Genomic DNA, 23,176 nt, shown 5'->3' with positions numbered 1-23,176 from the left:
GTCATACAGCATATTAATATATCAATATTAATTCATATTATTTAAGCTAAAACATGGGGTTATAAGTCATACTTCAAAAAAATATTGAATGAAATACTGTATATTTAAATATATATATATGGTTAGTCGCCAGTTATGTAATTCAACAAGAAATCTGAGTTAGGGTGAAAGTTTTAACAATGAATTGGTACACGAGGTGAAGGGCAGTTTTAAAAGTTAAGTGCTAGTATTCAAACCAGCAGTTTTACTGTTGTAAAGTATATAATTTTAGGCTTTTTAAAACTTTCCCTCCCATACAAAGTCTGTCTCATGTCTTAAAATTTAAAGAACAGCTTCTTGATAGGAGAACATCCTCCACCAGGGGTAGCCACAAACACAGTAATGAGAATCACACTCAAATTCCTGAGCAATTTATTTGCACATTTTTCTTAAGGTGTCCATCAAAATGCTGAGCTTTAGCAGAACATCAAGCATAAGTAAAACTTCTTAATAAGCATGACAGTGAACAAAGTTAAAAAAGCATTTAATAAATGCTATATAACTTTCAACTTTCATGATGATAAACGACACTTTTCTTTAAAATAGTCTACACCAAAAAGGCAGTCAGCAACTGTACATTCAATTCCTCAAGGCATCTACTAACGTTTCTCACAGTACCTGTTCACAAAATAATAAAAAGAAATGGTGTGAATGGTTAGCTTGCAATATATCATTCCTATCAAAATGTACCACATGAAAGTACAAATAGTTTGTAGAATTACTTGTCAAGATGGATATCCTGCAGGCATAATGATACTTTTTTCACATGGGTGTTATCAAAACAAAACAAAAATAAAATGCTGTATTGGTCTTTTCTCCATATAAGTATTAACAACTCCAGTTCTTTGAACTTTAAAATAAATCATTTAACAAATAACCCAGTGCAAAATTAATCACATCTAAAGAAAAGGGAAATAAAACTTTTAACTCTTCCAAGTGACAACTGCTCACTTTTCTAGACTAAACAAGGGGAAGAACAAATATAATGGCAGCTACTCCTGTGATATAATTCTGTAGCATAACAGTCCCCAATTAAAAGCGATAGCACCTAGAAGTGTCGGAAACACAGAAATATAATATTTGTAAGAAAGCACTGAGTGGAAAACATTCTACCAAGTCACTATAAAATATATATCAAATAATTACAAAATCCCTTTAAACTACAATAACAAGAAGCAAATCTCTACCACAAAATCCTCAAGTGTTTAACAGTCAAGTACATTCAAAGTTATGAATAACATTGTGCAAGCAAGCTTAAATAACAAAAAAAAGCCGTTCAAAACTGAAATTCACGATCCAAACTAATCTGAGATTGATGTATTTACATTTTGCTGATATGCTCCAGTATATTTCATGAGTTGCCGTTAAACACTGATATATAACTTAAATTTCTGTCAGAGGTAGTCATGATGATGTTGACAACAATGAGTGTTTAAAATTATTTAGCAGTTATCAAAGTCATGCAACAAAAATGCTAAATTTTGTGTGCATCAGGAAAAATATCTGCTGTCTGTTTCTGGATGAATCCTGGTGTCTTTTATACCCATACTGTATGTTTAACAGGAATACTGTAGCTGTCTAAGCTGGAGCTTTTGATGATTTGGCCATATGGTTCACAAATAATACAATGTTTTAAAAATTTGCTAAAGCTAAAGACTTAAAGTTAAACTTTGTATTGTCCTGACACTAAAAAATGGTGATAAACCACTAAAATGCCCCCCAAATAACTGGCACTTAGGCAAAAGTATGAAATTAAACTGTAGGCATTAGTGTATGACTGTTTCTTGAGATAATGTGTTCTTTTTTTCAAGTCATTAAGCAGCAGAGGGAGGGAGGCAGGCTTCAAGATCTCCCCAAACACTGCCTTAGTTGACCAAGACCTACTTTTCCCCAAAACTTTTCTTTCAGCACAGCCAGTCTAACTGTTAGCTAAATGCTTGTGGTTCATGTATGTCTTCTCTCTTGTGACATCACATTGTGGTCTCACTGTTGCGGTGGTTGTGTATATCATTTTCCTGGCAGATAAGCTGGTAGGGCTTCTCATTCTCCTCAAGCACAGAGTTGCACACTTCAACATCCCGAGTCTGCAGCTCTCCACGAGAAAGGTGTTCCACGATGCCGGCCCCAAGCGAGTCACCCAACACGTTGGTGGTAGTACGCAAACGGTCCCTGGGAAAGAGAGAGAAGAGAAAAAAATTAAGAGACCAAAAATAAATAAATGTATTCCAGTCAAGTCATATACTATTGTGTACATATACATGACAAAAGCAGATTTTAAATTCTGACTCCAAACCAAAGCTTTTTAAATCCGTCACCCTGCATTATGCATCAATAACCTTTGTAGCAGAGGGATCTCTTGGCTCTCTGAAGCTTTACGATGACATTTAGGCTGGCACACGCACAGACCAATCCCCATCAAGCTGACATTTAGTGCAAACTCACAAGAACCAATCCACAGCGATGATCAGTGTTATGTCCTCTGTGGGCAGTCCCACCGATGTCAATACGATCACCATGGTAACTAGGCCAGCCTGAGGGATGCCTGCTGCTCCAATGCTGGCAGCAGTTGCTGTGATACTGAGTGGGTGGTGGGAGGGATGAAGAGGAGAGTGAAGACATTTAATAAAGAGAAACAAACACACTGCACATGTGCACTCGTGTTGGAAGTAGTACAGGGGAATTTTACAGTAATGTAAATTATCTTTGAGTCGTTCACACTGCCATGTTTAAAATGAATAAAGTTGGGCACATGTTTCAAAGAAGTATTAAAAAAAGATTTCTGCACTTACATGTACACATGGGATCACTATTCTAATAAAATTGATCGCCTGGTAAACTGCTAATTGTTAAGGGTACTTGAAAAATAATTAAAACATATAGAAAAAGGCAACAATATTTTTGCCCTCTTGGCTTATCCTCATCTTATAAACTCACCTATAGGCTGATCTGAGCTTAAACCTCTGTACCTGATGCCAACTTTTGTAGGTACAAGCCCTGGCCAATGCATCTTCATCTGCCCTACTCGTCTGTCAGAATCAAACAGTAGAAGAAGTGCTTTTTGCACCTATTGACCTCTCAGCCTCTGAATTCCCCTCCTGCTACATACTGAGTTTGTCATGGCATTTAAGGTATTTGTCTAGAGCCTGTAAAAATAACGGATACAAGTTATCATGTTTCCAATACTCCCCAATATTTTTAATTTTAAGACTTCTTGTTTTCATCCCTAAACAAAAGCAAGATAATTAAAAATGTGTTTTATTTAATTATCTAAAAAACTTATTTAATTTGAAATTTCTTGTTGCTAGGTGCCACCCAAGTGGCTGCCTGTTGCAGCAGCCCTCTCTTCCTTAGAATAGAACTTCATTTGTCATTGCAACCAGTGCAACAAAATTGCAAATTCCTTCTCCATTTCTTGTAATTTTTCAGCTCTTTTTCATCTTTGTATTTGGAGTGGATCATTCCTTTGTATGGTTCATTTGTTTGTCATGGACACCAAACTTTTTGTGTCTTCAGTGATATTTTTACTACTTTTTCTCCTGTGTTTGTCTGGAGATCCTACATGTAACCATGACTCTATTGTTTACATGTGAAATCAGCTGTTAGCAGCCTGTAGCATGTCAGTGCTAACTGGTGCAAGGCCTGACGTTTCCCACAAGGAGAGGAGAAGGAGGTGAGGATGACGTGCTGGTTCTCAGGTGTGAGCTAAGAAGTGACGACATGGACCTGTCCTTCCATCCATCGTTATTGGGAACGTAAGATCTATCTCCAATAAGATGGATGAGCTAGCTGTGCTAACCCAGCAACAGAGAGAATACCAGAGGGCAGAGTAGCATCATGCTATTCATTCATTGCTGCTGTGACTCCTGAATTTCCCCTAGGGGATAAATATTCTATTCTATTCTATTCTATTCTATTCTATTCTATTCTATTCTATTCTAAAGACTTAAAGCAGCTCCCTCTAAATGAGGGACTGTTGTTTTTAAAATTGACAGGGTCAAGTGTGATACACTGTAATAGTCTATATTGTTAAAACAAACAGTTCTAATGTAAGGTCCCCACCTGATAGTGAGAATTTGTCCAAAGTTCAGGTCCATGTCATTGACTTGGGCGATAAAAATGGCTGCCACGGCTTCATAGAGGGCGGTTCCATCCATGTTGATGGTGGCACCCACAGGGAGGACAAAACGTGTCACGCGCTTGTCCACACGGTTGTTCTCTTCCAGACAACGAAAAGTGATTGGCAGGGTAGCAGAGCTGAGGTATGAAGGGAGAGAGCAATTTAGCGTCTTGAATAAGAACCCGTCAAGACACAAAAATGGACAAGACAGTGTTTGCTGTTAACTTAAAAGCACTGCATCACATCCCATCGTATCAGCCCACTTTATTCTATATCATATCCTGTAATATCATAACTGTATTAATCTCAATGAAACATGATTCCTGTATCATGTAAAATCATATGATATTGTATTATATCCTCTTCTATCTTATCCTATGGTTTTCTATCCCATACTGTCCTTAACTATCCTTTGCCATCCTGTCACAATATATCATGTTATATTGTATCGCAATGTAATGACTGTGTAGCATCTCATTGTACACAACGTACAGAAAGTTTTTATGATATCCTTACTGACCACATTGGGCTGCATCCTATCTGGTTTGGAAATTAAAGGTGAACCTCTCCCAGTTTCAAGTGATGACATTTACCTAGATGAGGTTCCCAAAGCAGTGATGAGGGCCTGCAGCAGCCCACCAATGAAGATGTAGGGATTCTTCCTGGTCACCAGGAAGAACAGCAGTGGCAGGACAAAGAGGCCATGGATGAGGAGGCCCACAATGACAGACACAGTGTACATCCCAAGCTGACCTCCCACCTGTGCCAGATCCTTCATCTCTACAATCTTCCCTGCAATCAGGAACAGGATGCCTACAGGAGCATACCTGAGGAGTGACATGATGAAACAGAAGGAAGATAGAGAGACTAATTTATGAGATAACCTACAAACTAAGATCCAAAAGTTACAGAGTTGGTGGTGTGTCTTTCTTACCAAATAATGATGGCCACAAGCCTCATGATGGCTTCATTCAGGCAGTCAAAGAAGTCCCTGAGGGCCTGACCCTGCTGTTTCATGTTGCCAATCACCAGACCGAAGCACATGGAGAAAACCACCAAACCCAGAGCATTCACTCCGTTAGAGGAGCCGGACATAGGGACAGTCTCCTCCACTGTCTCCTACAGAAGAAAATATGGATTATTAATTATTGGATGATTATCCTAGTGACTGATGGGATCTTAGGTGCAGTTTACCCACCTGTATGATGTGAAGCACTCTGCTGAGGTTCATGCTCAAGGTTGAGTCTGTCACATTCAGAGTGTCGGTGGGATTCAGTGCCACTGTCACATTCCTTGTGTGAACAGTCTTCTTGTACACTGTTTTATACTTTAAAAGAAGAAACAGAGGTCAAACCAGGCAATTCGTTATTTTTTCCAACAATGATACAAGCAGCAACATAAGTCTGTTCATATTTGTCTTTGAATTATATTCTCTGGTTGGATGAGTTAGGTTTCAAGATGTACATATGTTGGTAGCTGTTTTATAAAAATGAAATATCTGTTTGTCAAATGTAATACCATTATAAGTGTGCAACTGACAGGAAAGAGTGCCTCACCTGCTTAAAACAGGCCTCTACAAGATTAGGAGGAAACATGTTCCTGGAAAAAGAGGAAATATTTGAGTTTCTGCTTACAACCAAAAAAAAAAAAAAAAAAAGGGGAAATTGAAAAATAAATATATATATAGGATAAAATCAATAAATCTGATCCAGAAATAACCTATCACTTTGTTCATGCTGGAGAAACTAACCTTAAATTTTTCTATACTCACTGTTTCCATGTCTGTCTATATGCCCCAGTAACTGTTTCAAGCTGCACAAGCAATAGTTCCTGCATTAAACAAAATATTAAACAGTTACTTTCAAACCTGTTCATACCTGATCAGATCCAGGAAAGCATCAGCAGCCTGAACTGGCTCTATGTTTCCACTGCTGGCCACAGGACTGTCCCTGCTGCCTTTTCCAGGTCGGATGATTATCACAATGACGATACCAATAAACACAGCAAGCAGGGTGGTAACCATGTAGTAGACTACAGCACGAACACCCATCTTGCCTGATGCCTTGCTGTCCAAGGAGGAAATACCTGAAACAGAGATTTTTATAAGAGCAGTTCACAACAAATTTATTATAAATTCAACATGTTTGTACTTGATGCAAATATATGTGCACAGACCTAATGTGGTTACAATAACAAAAACAATCCTTCACTTTTGACATTTTGGGGTCTGAGTATCATGTGGTCTGTTTGTCCTCATTTAAAACCAACCTGTAACCAAACTGGAGATGATGAGAGGCAGAACCAGCATCTGAAGCATCCTCATTAGCAGCTCCCCTGGAAAGGAGAAGTACTTGATGTACCTCGGGGACAGGTTGAGTGGGCGTAACGTAAAGCCCAGGATGACACCTGTATACACGTGCACACACAAACATCAGCATAAAGTCAAACACATTATTTTTACCATTAAAATTGTAATTACAAATACTCTTTGACATTATGCTCAGGATGGAAAGCGCAAATGTAGTTTTTGTTCTTGTTGAGGATACAAATTATGGATTTACCACAATAAGAGAGCACCATCGATAACTCCAGCATAGTAACTCTAACTCTTATACCTCCCACGCTGTAAACATAGGCCAGTATGAGGGCCTCCTCATGATATATGTGTGTGTGTGTGTCTTTTGATTTAGCATCAATGGAAACAGACTTCCTTTACATATTGGAAACATATTGGCTTTAACCAATGGGGGTCAGTGATTATTGACTTTATTTGTTGCGTAATTTTATGATAAAAGTGATTAAATCATTATTCAGGATTTTTTTTAATCAGTACGGTAACTTATTTGTAAGCATATAACATGACTTAAAGGTTTCAGCTCAGATTTTTTTTGTTTTTGGATCAGATAATCTAATGTGTTTCTCTTATTTCTCTTATGATGAATAATTTTCTTTTAAAGTTGCTTTAATATTAAAAGGTGGTCAAAAGGCAAAGGGTGTTCTGCTAACATGAATATAGGGGGATAAGACAATCTTAATTTACTCATCTTTAAATTCAGCAACACCACATTAAAAGAGCATCTACACATTTGATATCAAGAGAAAATGGCTGTTGTGTAAATCTTTGACTCCCATAAGGGTTTCCTCTTCACTCACCCAGAGCCACAGCAGCAACAGTGAGGAGAACAAACAGGTTTCTTTTGAGGAAGCTCATGACGCTCTCTCGACTAATGGAGCTTATCCTCTCCATCATGCCGCTGACTCTCCTCTCCATGGCTCTGAGTATCCGCCTTTTCAAGTCTCCTCGCTCTGGAAGGGGGGGTTTTTCTGAGTCCTCGTTAAGGAAAAGACTAGCACTGTTGGGAGGCTTCTCGTTCATAATCAGCTCTAGCACCTGGTCCAGGAGGCAGGTCTCGTGAGAAACTGGAGAAGGAGAGGTCAATTTATACAGAGATAATTAGTCACACATTTAATTTTATTGCTGTAAATGATTTGGAAACATATTTGGCTGGTTAACATTTTTTCAAATAATAGGCGTGAAGACTGTTGGAATGTACTGACAACAATAATTTAACTAAGAGTCAGCGTCAGATCCTAAAAATAAAAAAAAAAATAAAGTAAATGTACAAGTGTTGAGTGTAAACAGGAGAAAATCAAATCTGACTGAGCACGACCGTTTTTCACATTAATGCGACTTCTAGATTGTTAATCAAAAGCAAGCTCAGCCAGGACTTAGTAACAAATGTTTCTGTGAAACTGAAAGTGCAAAATATAACCATGGAGGGAAGTTAGTATGTGGGGACAGACATGAGCCGACTGGCACTTTCTGGTCGTGGTTTACCTTTTTAATATGCCAAAATTGAGTCCAGCTTTCTGTAAACAGCTAAATAGCCAAAGTCACCACAATATAATCATTTTTAGCAAGAAATTTGTAGCTCTAAGCCTTGTGTCATAGAAACTCGGGATGTTTATGTTTCACAATTTAAGCATATTTAAATGGTTAGATTCAAATACATGTTTTTGATGACCCTCACCCCAAAAAGGTCCAAAATAAACCCAAATAATAAATATCCACAGTTCCACTTTATAATGCGAAACAGCCTGAACAGATATGCAACCGCCCTTTATAGACTTCAGGCAAATCATTAAACTGATAACAAGACAAGAAATGGAGGGAAACTTACTGTGAGTAACAACATAAACACTGGACTTGATCACAACTCTCTGATGCACAAAAAATGTCATTAGATTTTCTACAACTGTTTAAGTTCAAGAATTACTTCATTACTTAACGCTCTACATACTGATAGTAACTGTCTACAAGTTATGAATGAACACGAGTAAACTAGAACAAGACATTTTCTTATTGGTTTAAAACGAGTGGAATGTAAATGTGAAGTGAAAACTGAATTACTTCACAGAAGATCCTTAAATTAAAGCATGAGACAAGTGTAATCTGGGTTCTGAAACTACAAGTCTTAGCTTTATGTTGCCTCTCTGCCTCTTGTCTACTGAAACAAGAAAATAAATACAAGCTGTGCCTCTCTCTGTCTCTATTTTTCATAGGTTTAAATGCATCACAATAGTAAATATGTATATATAAAGGTATAAAGGTACAAAAGAATAAGCCTCAGCAGTCTTACCGTGTTTCCCTGAGCTTTGCAACACAATGAGTGTGTGGAGCACGTGGCTCTTGGTCTCACTTCTTCTTATCTATGTAGGCTGTACTGTTTCCTCTGAATTACCCTCTACAAACAGGCTAAGCTCTCCTCTTAAAGAACAATACACTAATGCAGCTGGCATCTGAGCTCCGACACCTCTACATCCTCACTCATCCCCTGGGATAAACAATGAGCGTATGATCTCTTCAGACGTCTTCTATTCTGTCTTTCCTATTGATTTTCTTTTGTACATTGTTCAGAGATCCCCATTAATCTAGATATACTTCATTCAGCGAGTGTAAAAGACCTATTGTTGAGCAGGTTGTGGGATGACCCTGGAAAATTCTATCTATATTTTACTTCTGTGTCAGATAAGGAAGAATGAGCTCCCAACACCCCTCTACTGTCAACACTTACTTTGAGTGTGTAGGTTTGTGTAGCAAACACATGGAGGAAACCTCTGATTAAAAAGCGCAACATGGTCTAAGTGTTTAACAAGTGTGAAGACTGCAACACACTGTTGATGATACTATTTTAATACTGAATGTGCTGGATGGATGACAGGGGAATAACAATACATACAAATACAAGACATAAATCAAGCGTTACCCTCTAATGCTCAGTTGGTGTTTGTTATATACTTTAAAAAAAGTAAACACAACATAATGTTGCAATAGAAACTGCTGAACTAAGACAAGTAAGGGATAGAGCCCAACAAGGTGTCATTAGCAGAAATTAATGGACGACGTGGAGGCGTGAACCATCTGATACGAAGCGGAGGATGGGCACCTCGTCGGGTATTATCCCTTCATGTCAAATGAAATTTCTGAAGAATTTGCTGTTTCCTCATAGCTGTAAAACAATGATGTGGAGGTTTTCTCTAGTCTCAAAACAGCAGCCAAGCTGGAGCCAAACATACAAATTTAAGCACCATGATGTGTGTGAGAGATGTGAGAGTCTGTCTTATTAAAAAGCACTTTTCACTATGTCATGTAATGGTTTAGTTTCTGATTCAGTGGCAGCCTTTTAAACAGCCTATTTTCCATTTTACACTGTTGACTGATACACAAAAGTACTTTGGTAATATGCTCAAGGAGCTGAGTGACTTCAGCCTAATACACTCCTTCCTGGCCAAGCTTCTGTCTGACAACCCAAACATCTACCAAAGGATGATAAACACTAACCAAGCAGAAAGGACAGAAGGGCAGGAACATCATTACACATGAAACAGTCAGCTGTTTGTTTTTGTTTTTTTTTGTAAATAAAAAATACATTCAAACACACTGAACACAAATACATATTAAAAATAAGCCATGAGCTTAGAGTTAGAACACAGCTATGCAGCTTGTGAAGCAGAGCACATTTCGCACCTTGATAGAAAGCCACTTCAGACCACCATGTAAACGCATACTGGTGCACAAGAATCTCATCTTGAGCTGTTACATGCACTAATCAGTCAAGTATTACAGTTTATCATGTTTTTCTTCACAGCTCCATCACAATAATATCTCTCTCAAATGTATTTCAAACACAAAGCATTATTTAAAATAAGCCAATAAAACAAAAACTCTTGTCAAAAAATCAGGAGAGAAACTTTTCAATGTTGCCATAAATGTTCAACATCAGCAAATTCTCAATTAAATCGCAATTATTCCAATATTAACCCCCTATTTACCAAATTATAACAGACCTGATCTAGTCAGAGAAAGTTTCAAAGCTTTTTAAAGCTAAATGAAGGGTTCACTGATGTTACTCACCGCTCATGGTTAAAAATCTTTATCGAACAACCCGATTATAGTCAGGGAACTCTCTCAGAGTCTGTGTAGTTAACAGATTGAGGACTGAATGTGCGAGAGTCTGCGTGGAGCTGCACACTGACACAACTTCTCACAGCTCAACTCTCATAAGCACACAGACATGAAAAGGCCTCTCACATAGCCTGACCTTCTCACACCTTCACCACACACACACACACACACACACACACACATACACACACACACACACACACACACACACACACACACACACACACACACACACACACACACACACACACACACACACACACACACACACACAGATGTGCACACTGAACGGGCAACCTTTTAATCCACGTCCATCAAAGTCCAAAACCAATACATTTATCTTCTATCACCCAGTCTGTCTGAGTCAGGCCCCTCAGAAACATTCATTCCCACTACAGGTATACTATACTTACCATACTTTTCCCAGCAGTTTACAGAGTCCTGGTTATAGGACGGTTTTATGGTTGAGGCATTGTAAAGTAAACAACAGAGTATCCAGATGAAAAACTTTGTATTGTTTTTTTAGAAGTAGTTTGGGCTATTGCAGGGCCCTTGTTAACCACTGTAAACGACTTATATTCTTACATCAAAAAGCATCAGTTATGTAAAGCAAGGAAGAGGGCTATCACAAAAAAGAAAAACCTTTTTTTTTCAAGACTCACCAAAACACAGGAAAAACTGTAAAAACCACAAAAGGCTGTTTCCTTTTTTAAAAATTTCATGCTGACAATGGGCATTGTTTTGGATGACAGCTATTGACAATGACTGTCAGTTGCCAAAGGCATACACAGTAGTCAATTCCTTTGAGGAACACATATTTAGCCCTCTTTGTTGTGAACAAACTGTCAATGAAACAACAATAAGACTGAAATTGGACAAAGATGGAAGTTACAAGGATGTAAGTTTTTGTGTGGTTGGTCCACTGTACTCTGAAAATAGTGAAATACTTTATCTGTAACATTCAGTCACACAAAGGTAGAATAAATACAGTGCTAACAAATTTATCAAACCACCTTTCCTATAAATGAGAAAACCATCCAGCATCAAAAAGTGATTGAAGTCAAACTCTCTCTTTCTCACTGTGTTAAATGCTTAAATCTTTTGGAATGCTTCACCATTTAAAACCGGAGAGAGGAATTTCAAGCCAAATTCATATTTTTGAACCCAAATTTGAGTCGTCACACTGGACTTAGACTTACACTTACACTCACTGTGAAGTCAGGAATTAATCAAGAATAACATAAAACCCCAGAAACTATTTTTTCTGTTCAGGAATGCAAGCAAATTTATTAACTTTGCAATCCAAAAATAATGTTCTTTGCTTTTTTCAGCTTCCTTGTAAAACAGTGCATTTGAAAATTCATGAATAATATTAGTAATCATATTTTAATCATCTGGATGAAATATCTTTCACATATCGATGGAATAACTATTACAGAAACTGACACACCAAAAAGGAAAAAAAAAATTTGGTAACAGTATCAAACTGTTGACTTAGGGCAGCAGTGGCAAACACCTTACACTGGATGGTGGTCTAATAATTTGCAAAGCACTGTTTATATGTATAAATATTTACACAGCGATGTTACCTGGACTCACAAGACTGATTAAATAAACAAAGTCTAGAGACACTGCAGGTATCCTCCTTTATGTGGCTGCTGTTGGGCAAAGTTAACATCCCCATAAATTCCAAAAAATGAGACATATTTTCGATTCTGAATAAAAGCATATCAAATCTTCAACAGTTACTGTCTTCTGTTTCATAAAAAATTTGCTATGATGCCATAAATTTTATAAATTTTAATAAAATTTTATTAACATTTACGGGTCTTGACCTGTAAATGTTTTTGTAAAGTGTCTTGAGATAACATTTGTTATGATTTGGCGCAATACAAATAAAGATTGATTGATTGATTGATAAAAAATTAAGCTGTTTTGTGTTGCTTCCAACATTTACATCTGTCACGATCTGATACTATAGCTTGGGTTTTATTTTTAATTTGATTTCATAACTTGAATAAATTTGGATATAAGATTGTAATGCACATTTAAAAAAGATGCAATCATTAAATAGTTCTATTTAACTGAAGTGGTGAGGCAGCTGACGTTGGCTAGAAATGAATGCAGAAGTGCTTTAAACTGCAGTTTGTTGAATGTCCACTTGAGGCTGACTCTGGAAGTATTACAAACCACATACGCACCAATTCAAAAAAGGCGATCCAACATGCTTACTGCTTGGTACAAAAATTCAGTCTGAAAAGATGGTTTCTGTAACAGCAAACACTGTCAGTGGATGATTTTTTTTATTACTCTGCACATTCTTTTTTTATACTCATAATCACCAAAAAAGTTTGCAGGTCTTGACTTAATTGTTGTTTGTGTAATTGATGTTTTTTAAATTACAGTATGTGGATAGATAGATAGATAGATAGATAGATAGATAGATAGATAGATAGATAGATAGATAGATAGATAGATAGATAGATAGATAGATAGATAGATTAGGTTAATTTTACAGATTTAGATGCTACTTTGGAAATATGTGATTAATTCAGTTACCCTGCTTCTGCCTTCAGCTCAGCCCAGCTGTCGTAGACTATTCCTTCCGTTTTCCACTGGTTTTACGCCCTGAAGAAGCAGAAAAAAAATGATTAAAACTTCACTTTCTTACACACAACTTTCACTGACACCTACAGATAGAAGGAAGACTTATGTTAAAAAGACTTACCAGACGAATCCAATCTTTCACACCTCAGCCTGTCCAAGACGCTCCTTACACCGTCATGTGGATCCCTCTCTCTCCCTCTCCTCCACCACGGAGTCGATAATGAAGTAGAAACGTTGCCCACACACTTTATCTCCCCTCACCGTCTTCACTCACATCTCCTGGTTTACTATCAAGACCGTATGTGCTTCTCCACGCAGCCTCCTACGGAGAGGAGCGCCTGGGAGGTCTGCGTGGGAGGAGGAGAGGTTAAGGATCCTCCAGGAGAGGAAAAAATGAAGATAAACCACCTGCTGCTTTCTCTTCTAATTTCATGATTCGATTAATGCTGAAAGACACTTTATTAGTACACCTTTATTCTTGCTCAGAGATCCCATCAGCTGTTTTATTTCAAATACAGGCTGCAGTGTGAACAGCATTTTAGCTACTACATCATGCAAGTGCTAACGGCTAAAACCACTCTGGGGAGCTCTGTAGTTAACCCTTGGGCTGCCAGCTGCACAGCTTTCCACTCACAAGCCCACTCATGCTCATAAAAACCTGAATTGATATGCACAAAGCCCACCACACAATCAGAAACGACACATTTTATCTCTGTGTGCTCAAACTCAAACAGGAATTCAACTAAATTTCATTAAATAGAATATCACATACTATGCACTAAATACTTGTAGTAGTGTTAGAAAATCCCACTCGTATTATGGTAAATAAAAAAAGGGAGGAGGCGGAGAGGCATTTAATTAAACAATATTGCAAACATTTCCTATTCCAATGTGCCAAAGCAAATTCATTTACCCACACTGTGTAGAAACTGCACCTCAGGCCTTTCTATCAAGCAGACAAGCACCAAGCAGCTGTCCTAAAGTATTTACTTCTTCACAATTGCAATGTTACTTTTAAACAAAAATAGTCACAACAGCATCTAAACCCCTTAAATGGTTTTCTGCATTGTTCATACTACATTGCCAAAAAGGAAAATATCTGCAAGGGCTTTTAACTCCACACCACTGCTCTAACTACAGTATTTTCCAGACAAACAAGTAACTACGCTGTAACTGTTTGATGCAAGTGAACAATGTTGAATAGCTTCTTAAAAGACCTCACAATGGGGTAGTGCAGGGGTGGCCCACGAGTCAGAGACCAAGAGCCACAAAAATTACCGTGGTACTACCAAGAGCCTCAAAAAAACCGTGGTCTTATGTAAACAAATTTATATAAAATGAAAATCAATATATTTCCAATGTGCAAAGCAAGATTTATTGTGTTTGTAAGCGCGTTTAAAATTTGTACTTGGAGCCATGTCAAAGACAAATTTCTGTTTTTACTGCAGAAGAAACAAAGTTCCATCTATCTATCTATCTATCTATCTATCTATCTATCTATCTATCTATCTATCTATCTATCTATCTATCTATCTATCTATCTATCTATCTATCTATCTACAAGCACATGAACGATTGAGTGGAGCACATGTAGAGAAAAGAAACTGAAACTTAAGTATCAATCTCATCACCCAAGTACTGATCAATACTGGTCCCAATGTTTGCAACAACACAACAGTTTTATGAATGGATCTAAGAGCAGCACAACGAAAGGCAAAATGCCACATGTGGCTAGCGAGCCACAGGTTGACCTCTGGGATAGTGTCCTCTTTGATACAACTGTTTGGTGGCAATTGCTGTTCAGTGGTAGAGCCATTGTCTCTCAATCAGAAGGTTGGGGGTTTAGTCCTAGCTCCTGTGGACACATGCCAAGTCACTGTACCCCAAACTGGTCGCATGTCATATGCATGCACAATCATGTGTGAATGATTGTGTTAGCTACAACTGGTGGTTGGTCCTCTACTGTTGGCCATACGTGAGTTAACAGTCAGTATGCGGCTGGGTGAATGTGACTAGCAGTGTAAAGAAGACAATAAAAGGTGCTTCATGAGTACAAGTCCATTTCACCTACTTGGTATTTTTGACACATTCACTGTCAGCATAGCAGTTTTTATCATTGTACCACAACATTATTTATCACTTCGACCACTTAAATTTTGTCACGTCAAAGTAGTTCAGTATCTTTTGCGGTAAAAGCAATTTCTCTAAGCTTATATGATGTTAATGGCCCCACCAATTAGCAGTAGATATGGCTGCTGATGAAAAATAAAATAAGTCTTTAATTACTTAATGAAAACACAAAAACCAGCTACGCATGCCCATACTTTGACTACGAACTACCTCTCCTGTTGTTTATTACACCTATTTGAGGCTGTGGACTTCCATCTGGTTCAGTCTGGTGTAAAACCAAAGTGATGGGAGCAGATTGCATCACCATGGCAACACGATTATCCTGCCATAACGTGGGAGGCAAGGATCATGTATGATCCACGGTTAGATAGTGTAATTATTCTCCTGCCTGCAGGCGGGAACACTTTTTTTTGTGTGTCCTTTTGTGATTAGAAATTGCATTCCTTTGGTACAGCGCGCCAACAGCTTCTTTCTTTGAGATTTTTGTATCAGGTCATTCAGTTATTTATTTATAAAATTAATAGATTTAAATATTCACAGAGTCAGACATGAAGAACCATAGACGTAACAATAAAACACGCAACTTAAATGATTTGATCAGGACAAAGTTATCTTGTAATGGAGATGAGTGATCATTTCTTTTCTTAAATGCTTTCCATTGGTTACCAGGCAACGTTAATCAATTAATGTAGTGGTATTGGTGTGAGTAAGCTTGCATTGCCTGATGAATTCATTTAACCTCTCATAACATATATCATGATGCCCAGGTGAGTGGAATGGAGCATGCTTCCTTGTGCCCCTGGATCAAAATAGCACAAACACACTTACAGCACTCACACACACACACACACACACACACACACACACACACACACACACACACACACACACACACACACACACACACACACACACACACACACACACACACACACACACACACACACAAGTGGTTTGCTCATCAATTATTTGTCAAAGGGGGGATATTAGCTCAGTGTTGCCCTAAATCGACCCTCACCCATGATGTGACAGACTGGCTGCTATTTTAAGACTTAAAAACATGACAAGTACAATGAACACAAGAGTGTCCTTGTATACTCCAAATAATTATAATAATAAAAACATATGTGTCAAGAAAATGAAGGACACATAGCATATATATTTTAGATAAAAATGGCTTAAATCAGTAATCCATATGCAATGTAGAAAAAGCATGTTTGTGCACTTCTAAAAGCAAAGAAGGAAACAAGTGGTGCACAAATCAAAACTTTCTTTCTTTTTTATTTTCCCTGAATTGAAAAGTTATTTAACATCTCAAAGGGGATGTTTTGGTCTTAGTTTCATATTTTAAAGAGATGAAAATAGAAAAAAGCTTTCTGAATCAAAGTAACTTGGTACACACACAAAGGTCAGGGAATAGATTCTTTGCTCTGAAATGTCAGATGATCACATTATGTCAGGTAACATATAGCTATTTGAAGAAGCTTGAAGTACAGTATGGACAGGGGAGAGGTGACATACTGGATTAGCAAAATAAAAGAAATAGAACAGACTGTCAAAGGGCATGTTTTGTTCATTTTTTATTTGAGAAACATTCACAGATATAAAAGAACAATCATAAGGGAAACTTTTCATTTTTCTTTGCTGAAAGTTCAAACATGAAAAATGTAAAACTGGACACAAGAACATTTTAGTGTATCACTCACTCATCATATAAAAAGTCCTTTTCTCACTGAACTGCTCATGAGCATACAGACATTTGATTATACATACAATCCCATAAAAGCTAACAAGATTAGGAAATAACTTTAGTGTTAAAAATAATCATAATTACAAAGCAAAAATACTGTTTCTGATCAGAAACCAAATCAGTCAATTGCATCTGTATGTGGTTTACATTAGAGGCAGGGAATTATTATTGTGCTGAATAAGAAAAAGAAAAAGTAAAACAGAAACAAACAGGTCCCAATCACTTTAGTGATTTAAGTATTCGTCTAAGGCTGGTGTGCACAGAAACATTCACCTAAACTTGGTCATGCTAAAAGATTTGACTTATCAGTGACAATAAAAATCTTTGAAACCACGAGGGTCTGAGTGTAGCTGTCTGTGATTCCAGTGTAAAACTAATGTGTTTGTTTGAATCAAAGGAAGAAATTTTTAACTTGACATAATGTGGAAACTCAAAGCCATGTATATGCCACAGTTTGTGTTTAAAAAGAAGGTCCAGCTTTGTGGAATGGTGTTGGTATGTAAAATAATTAGTGTGACTTGAAGGAATACAAGAAAACAAAATGTGATGTTCTTAATTAAGGGCATGCACACCAAAAGATAATATTAAGTTCTAACACAAAAATCAACAAACCAGTAGAATGATCATTAAAAGGTCATTACAAAAATATGTTTTATAAAGATATGAGAATGTATTAAAATGTTTAAAAAAAGGTACCCAACATATTCTACAGATTGCTGTACCATTATAAACTGCTTTGCATATTTTGATCACTTCACAGTGCCGTGGTTTCACTTTGGCAAATTATGTTGTAACCTTAACAGGATTAACAACAAAACATTTTTAATACAATTAAACACAACATTCATCATTTCTGAGACTTTTAACAAGAGTAATAATTTAATGAAGTTTCCAAACCATGAAGACTACCTCATGTCATGTGTGGACAACATGTATCAGAAATGATTTCAGCAGGATGCTCCCAGTAAACTGATGAATCAAATTTAGCAAAAATTGTGTAAGAGTATTTCAAAGGTGATACAAGGTTTCACAGATTGTGTTTGAATTTTTTTCTGCTCTCTGCCATTCAAGTGTAAAAGGAAATGAGTTTTGAACATCTGCATGAATGTTTCAGCTCTAATAATCTGAAATACTTTTGTACAGAAACATTTTTAAAAATCAGCAGAAGTATTTCTCAAACTGATTGAGCAGTCTTGTGTTGCAGAGCTCAGATGTAGTCTACATGACATAAACCCATGCAGCCTTAAGTGTTTGGTTATTGCTCAGTTTTTTAGAACATGCAGGTAGATACGCAACAAAAATATCAATAAAAGTGAAACAAAAACTTTAGTAGAGAGTTTAAGCAACTGCAATGAGAAAGACTGGAAATAGTAAGGACTGATTTAGAAAGATGTGCTGCATTCTGTGTAAATTTTTGCTTTCATGCATTTATAAAGGCCACCATCATCTGAGTTTGTATGAGTCTTTGTGGAGGACACAGCTGGTGATAACATCACTGGGGTTATAAGGACAATCTCTGTGTTACGGTCTGGGGCAGGTCATAGATTGTCTGACAGCTTCTTCCAAAGACTTCCTGGTTACCAGTAGCCGCACCACGTCCTCACCCTTCTTTGTTAGTCTTTTGCGAGCCTGGTCGTGTGTTACCATGGTCATATCCCAGCCGTTTACCTGTGAGGAAGAGAAGAACTTAAAGAGAAGCTGCAGCAAAACAAGTAGAAACACAGCCCCCGTGTGACTCATTGCTGCACACATGGTGCCATCTTGTGGATGGGGATCTATTTTGCTCCAAACCTGCATTATTTTGTCTCCCATCCTCAAGCCTGCCTCGTCTGCTGGTCCTCCCTCTGATATCCTGGTCACATAGATGCCCTGATGGACACAGACACACGTAACATGTTTTATTATGGCTCATGTATAATTAATACAAGCATCCTGAAACACTCATCTAGTTACCACATGTAAACTGAAGAGTCAAAAGTAAAATATCACAAGATGCACGAGGTATATAATAAAAAGCACAAGAATGAATACTTAAGTATTTCACATTTCCTCTGGTTGGGTTTTCATTTGTGGGTGTTTTACTTAAGTAACTACTTTGGGATGCCTGCTGTCAATGTTACATGTTACAGGGATAGATGTGAATTGAGATTACTAACATATGAAAACAAGCAGAGCTACTTTTTTTTTTTTCTGATGAAACTAAATGCTTGTTGCCCCCCCCGCCACGTCACCACCACCACCACCACCATTTTTTTAGCCTTCCTTATACACGTTCATATATTCAGCTGAAAAAAACACTGTCTGTGTAAACGTGCAGCTCCCCCTCTATGACATCAGTCAGATGAGTCTGGATTGTTCCTACTTGAGGCTGCAGGTAATGTGTTCAGACCTGTCCTTTATATAAAACTCATCAAAGTGCTCCTCAAGTAACACTGGGCTTCCTAACAGGACAGGGATTTGATCAATCAGCACAGCAGAAAAGTCTTGTATACCATGTTTCAATCATCATGTAGCTTTGAAATCAAAAGAGACCCTGCTTGACCAGCTGGTCACAAAATTCCCTTCACCCTCTGATTGTAGTTGCTCAACAACACAAGGGGTCATGGAAACAGATGTAATAATTTATTTTAATTGAAAGCCTGTGCTTTTTAAATACACCTGAGGTGGCACTTCACCCCCATCTTTCTTCTTTGTTACAGTTAACTTTGGTCAAGCAAGACCGTGTTTGTGAAAAATGAACTGATTTTGAGTATTTCTAAACTGTCCACAAAAGGTGAGGGAGTAATAGTTAATAGTTGTGCTTTTGTTTTCAGTTTAATTCTTAAAAATAAACATGGACATACATTTCATCTTTCCACTTTCACATGTAAATGCTTAAAACTGCAATAAATGGTGGCGCTCACAGATGCACTGCACACACAAACAGAGCCTCTTCTGTAAGGTTTGGTTATGTCAGCAGCAGGTAAGATATTAACCTTTTTTTCTATTGTTTTTTTTTTCTGTTACAGCTAAATAAAGCAGAATTACAAAATTGTATTGGTATAACATTGACTGGTGACAGGGTGGTTTGACATCTCCAAACCATCTGCCCCATCAGCATTAACATTTGACTTCATTTGAGCAGATGTACACAAAGTACTGAAGCAGGAGAATTGCTGCTTGGTTCGTTTATGTCTGACTGTGGTATGGATCCCAAAAGTGCCCTGACTTCTCTTTTGACTTTTATTTTACTATTTCGTCTGCCACCTTAAGACACCAAAGTTTTTCCTGACAAGAACCCATTTTAACACAAATATACCCACTGACACATCTAAGGTGTCTGTTTTAAAAGTTAGAAATCTGTCCATTAGAGACTAGCAACATTTTTTGCTCCTGACACATATATGGTGCATGTTAAGTTGAGCCTTCAGACTTACTTTATCTGTCTTATCCTCAGAGAAGGGGTTCTGTCCAGGGTCCTGGTCAATCCCTCCACCAATGCTGAAACCCAGGATCAGATTGTCTCCGTGACGCAGCTTCTTGATCTCAATCCGTTGCTGTTATGCAGAAAAAGCAAAAATAAATTGAGATGTAACTTCATTGGGGATTACCTGCAATGCTTGACACAGATAATTCATTTAGTGTTTGATTCTTTTAAACTCTGGAAAGTCCCTGGGTGAAAGAACAGTGGACGATGGCTCACTGACAGTGCACTTGTAAATGTCTTTGTCTGTATCTGTGTTGTGAGACCAGTTCCTTTATGGTATTGTTATTGTTCATTATAATGACTCATATTTGTACAGAATGAGAAAAACTTGTTGTCAGAAAAGTCCTATTTTAGACAATCAATACCACAAATACCCATCCAACATGGTAGGCTGAAAAACAGCTGATTTCAGAGGCCCTTCTCCTTTATTTAAGGTCACACAGAGACTATGTCAGAGCAGCTCTGCCCTTGACAATGACAAGCAGCTGCCGGCTCAGTAACCAGATGGATAGATGACCCAGACAGAAGCACTCATCAGCACAAAGACTTGTGTGTGTGTGTGTGTGTGTGTGTGTGTGTGTGTGTGTGTGTGTGTGTGTGTGTGTGTGTGTGTGTGTGTGTGTGTGTGTGTGTGTGTGGGTGTGTGTGTGTGTGTGTGTGCAACGATGAATAACCAGACATTCACTGAGTGTTGATGCAATGAAGTCTGAGTATGTCTGTATGACTCTTAATCAGACCATAGGGCTGGGCGATAATAAAAAATAAGAATCCCGATTATTTTAAGTGATATTGAAATCACGATTAATATACACATTTATTTATTTATTCAAAATCTTCAGTACTGATTTAAACACAACTTTAAAGAACCAGCAAATGGCACATACAGTGTTATTGATACACATAAGTCACACACACTCGCTGTGGCTGCACATGGAACACAGAAGAGCTATGAAGCACAGGAACTTGCATACATCTACACTTTGTGGCATATTAATTGTTTTTCTTCGATTATATTGTTTTTATGATTGTCGGATGGCAAAATTGAAATCACGATTAAAATCCGATTAATTGTCCAGCCCTATCAGACCACCACATTTCTCAATCCTGATGGGAAAAAAAAGGTTGATAAGCCTGATGAGTAGACATTCTACTTTTCCACTAAATAGCCTGATAAGTTATAAATTGATACTGAAAGTCATGATAGGAGAATAATCAGACACATTTAAGGTTTCTTCTTTTTTTATTGTGTCTTTTATAGTCTTTTGAAATCTGTTTATAACATAGGCTTACATTTGATGATGATAAAGATTTTATGTATTGTGCCCTGGAATATTGCTTACAATTAAATAGAGCAATTTCTTTATATGGACTTTAAGAGGGTGATGTTGACTTGAAATGTGGACAAAGCAGATTTTCTATGAAGAAAAGATAGTGGCTTACAAATAGAAATAAAAAGCAACACACACTCTTATGCAAAGGAAATAAATCGTATTGGCAGATAAATACAGCATTTTCTTGTATATAACACAAAATTTCACATTTACCATTCGGCTCACAAACCCCAGGTTTCCCCAGCTTTCTTCTCTCACATTGTATCCACATTAACCCGATATGGGTTATATAAGTGATACAAAAGCTTTATAGATCGGATAGTGGCTGCATGTAATAAAGTAAACCTAACCCTTACCTGCTCCCCACCCCATACACGCCTTTGAATCTCAGGCCTGGTCAAATCTCAGCTATATTAGCCTTATCTTCTTGTTTGAATACTACAACATAATACATATCTAATGGCGAAAAATCGAATATTAAAGCACAAAAACAAGCAAGCAAACCAAAAGGTACTTTGGTTCCAGTAGTTTGGTCGACCACGAAGGCTGAGTCACACCGACGGTGACGCCCATGAAAAGTGGGAGCCGGTGAACACTTAAACAGCTTTTTCTCTATACAGCCAACAACTGAACAAAAACAAGAGATTCACTGTCATTTCAAATTCCCGTTTCATATTAAACTGACTAATTAATTGAACAACGAGTTTATCATCTATTTCACAACTCGTGGTATAGCAAATGCTTTTCAGGCTACTGGCAAGGACGACAGTTAACCTCAGTTTGGTTAGATACAAACGGCAATGTGACACTTAGTGAAACTCGGTAATGCTACCAACTACTAATAAACACGGTTTCATATCAGCAAAGTCGGACGTTATCGTCGGTTTAGGAACTAAACAAAAGAGCCCCGTTGAATGGGTCCACTTCTACCCCCGAACTTACCACAACAGCAGTCACCGGCTGTCCTGGGATGAAAGCCATTGCGTTTCTGAGATGTTAAGACCCCCAAACGACGAAAGCTGCAACTTTCGTTGCAATTGTCACATGAAAAAAATTCCGGATGATGGAAGTGGAAGAACTTCCGAGACACTACACGAGAAACAGCAGGCTGCTCCCTGGCTGGAAACCAACGGCTTTCCATATGACGTCACCTCACCTCCCAGTTTATCGGCTATGCTTGTTTTGTAGTATAGGTTAGTCCGGGAGGGCGGTGTACCATCCGCCAGCATTGTGTAGACGTGTGTCACAAATCAAACTCTAAATGTGTGTT

At 37.8% G+C, this 23,176-nt stretch overlaps 2 protein-coding genes across 3 annotated transcripts; both read right to left on the bottom strand.

The window, feature by feature from the left end:
* Positions 1-428: 428 nt before the first annotated feature.
* On the bottom strand, positions 429-13,758 carry slc1a6 (solute carrier family 1 member 6). 2 transcript variants are annotated; one of them, XM_074668076.1, is made up of 12 exons: positions 13,351-13,758; positions 13,182-13,250; positions 7,310-7,576; positions 6,425-6,562; positions 6,034-6,241; positions 5,713-5,755; positions 5,355-5,483; positions 5,091-5,275; positions 4,750-4,983; positions 4,099-4,293; positions 2,482-2,616; positions 430-2,208 (listed from the first exon to the last, which is right to left on the bottom strand). In XM_074668076.1, the coding sequence occupies exons 3-12, from the start codon at positions 7,530-7,532 to the stop codon at positions 2,010-2,012; spliced, it is 1,689 nt and encodes a 562-aa protein (XP_074524177.1). In that variant the 5' UTR covers positions 7,533-7,576; positions 13,182-13,250; positions 13,351-13,758; the 3' UTR covers positions 430-2,009. The 2 variants fall into 2 exon arrangements, with proteins under 2 accessions (XP_074524176.1, XP_074524177.1); XM_074668075.1 differs by lacking the exons at positions 13,182-13,250; positions 13,351-13,758 and adding an exon at positions 10,572-11,023 and having other exon boundaries at positions 429-2,208.
* Positions 13,759-17,021: 3,263 nt separating this feature from the next.
* On the bottom strand, positions 17,022-23,066 carry tax1bp3 (Tax1 (human T-cell leukemia virus type I) binding protein 3). Its single transcript, XM_074668257.1, has 4 exons — positions 22,849-23,066; positions 20,526-20,645; positions 18,901-18,978; positions 17,022-18,777 (listed from the first exon to the last, which is right to left on the bottom strand). The coding sequence occupies exons 1-4, from the start codon at positions 22,885-22,887 to the stop codon at positions 18,631-18,633; spliced, it is 384 nt and encodes a 127-aa protein (XP_074524358.1). The 5' UTR covers positions 22,888-23,066; the 3' UTR covers positions 17,022-18,630.
* Between the last annotated feature and the right edge of the window lie 110 nt (positions 23,067-23,176).

Source organism: Halichoeres trimaculatus, unplaced genomic scaffold (assembly GCF_033239565.1).
Source record: "Halichoeres trimaculatus isolate MK-OKI-2021-1 unplaced genomic scaffold, fHalTri1.1 fHalTri1_scaffold_4, whole genome shotgun sequence".
Taxonomy (NCBI): Eukaryota; Metazoa; Chordata; class Actinopteri; order Labriformes; family Labridae; genus Halichoeres; species Halichoeres trimaculatus.
This window is presented reverse-complemented; position numbering and strand designations above follow the sequence as displayed.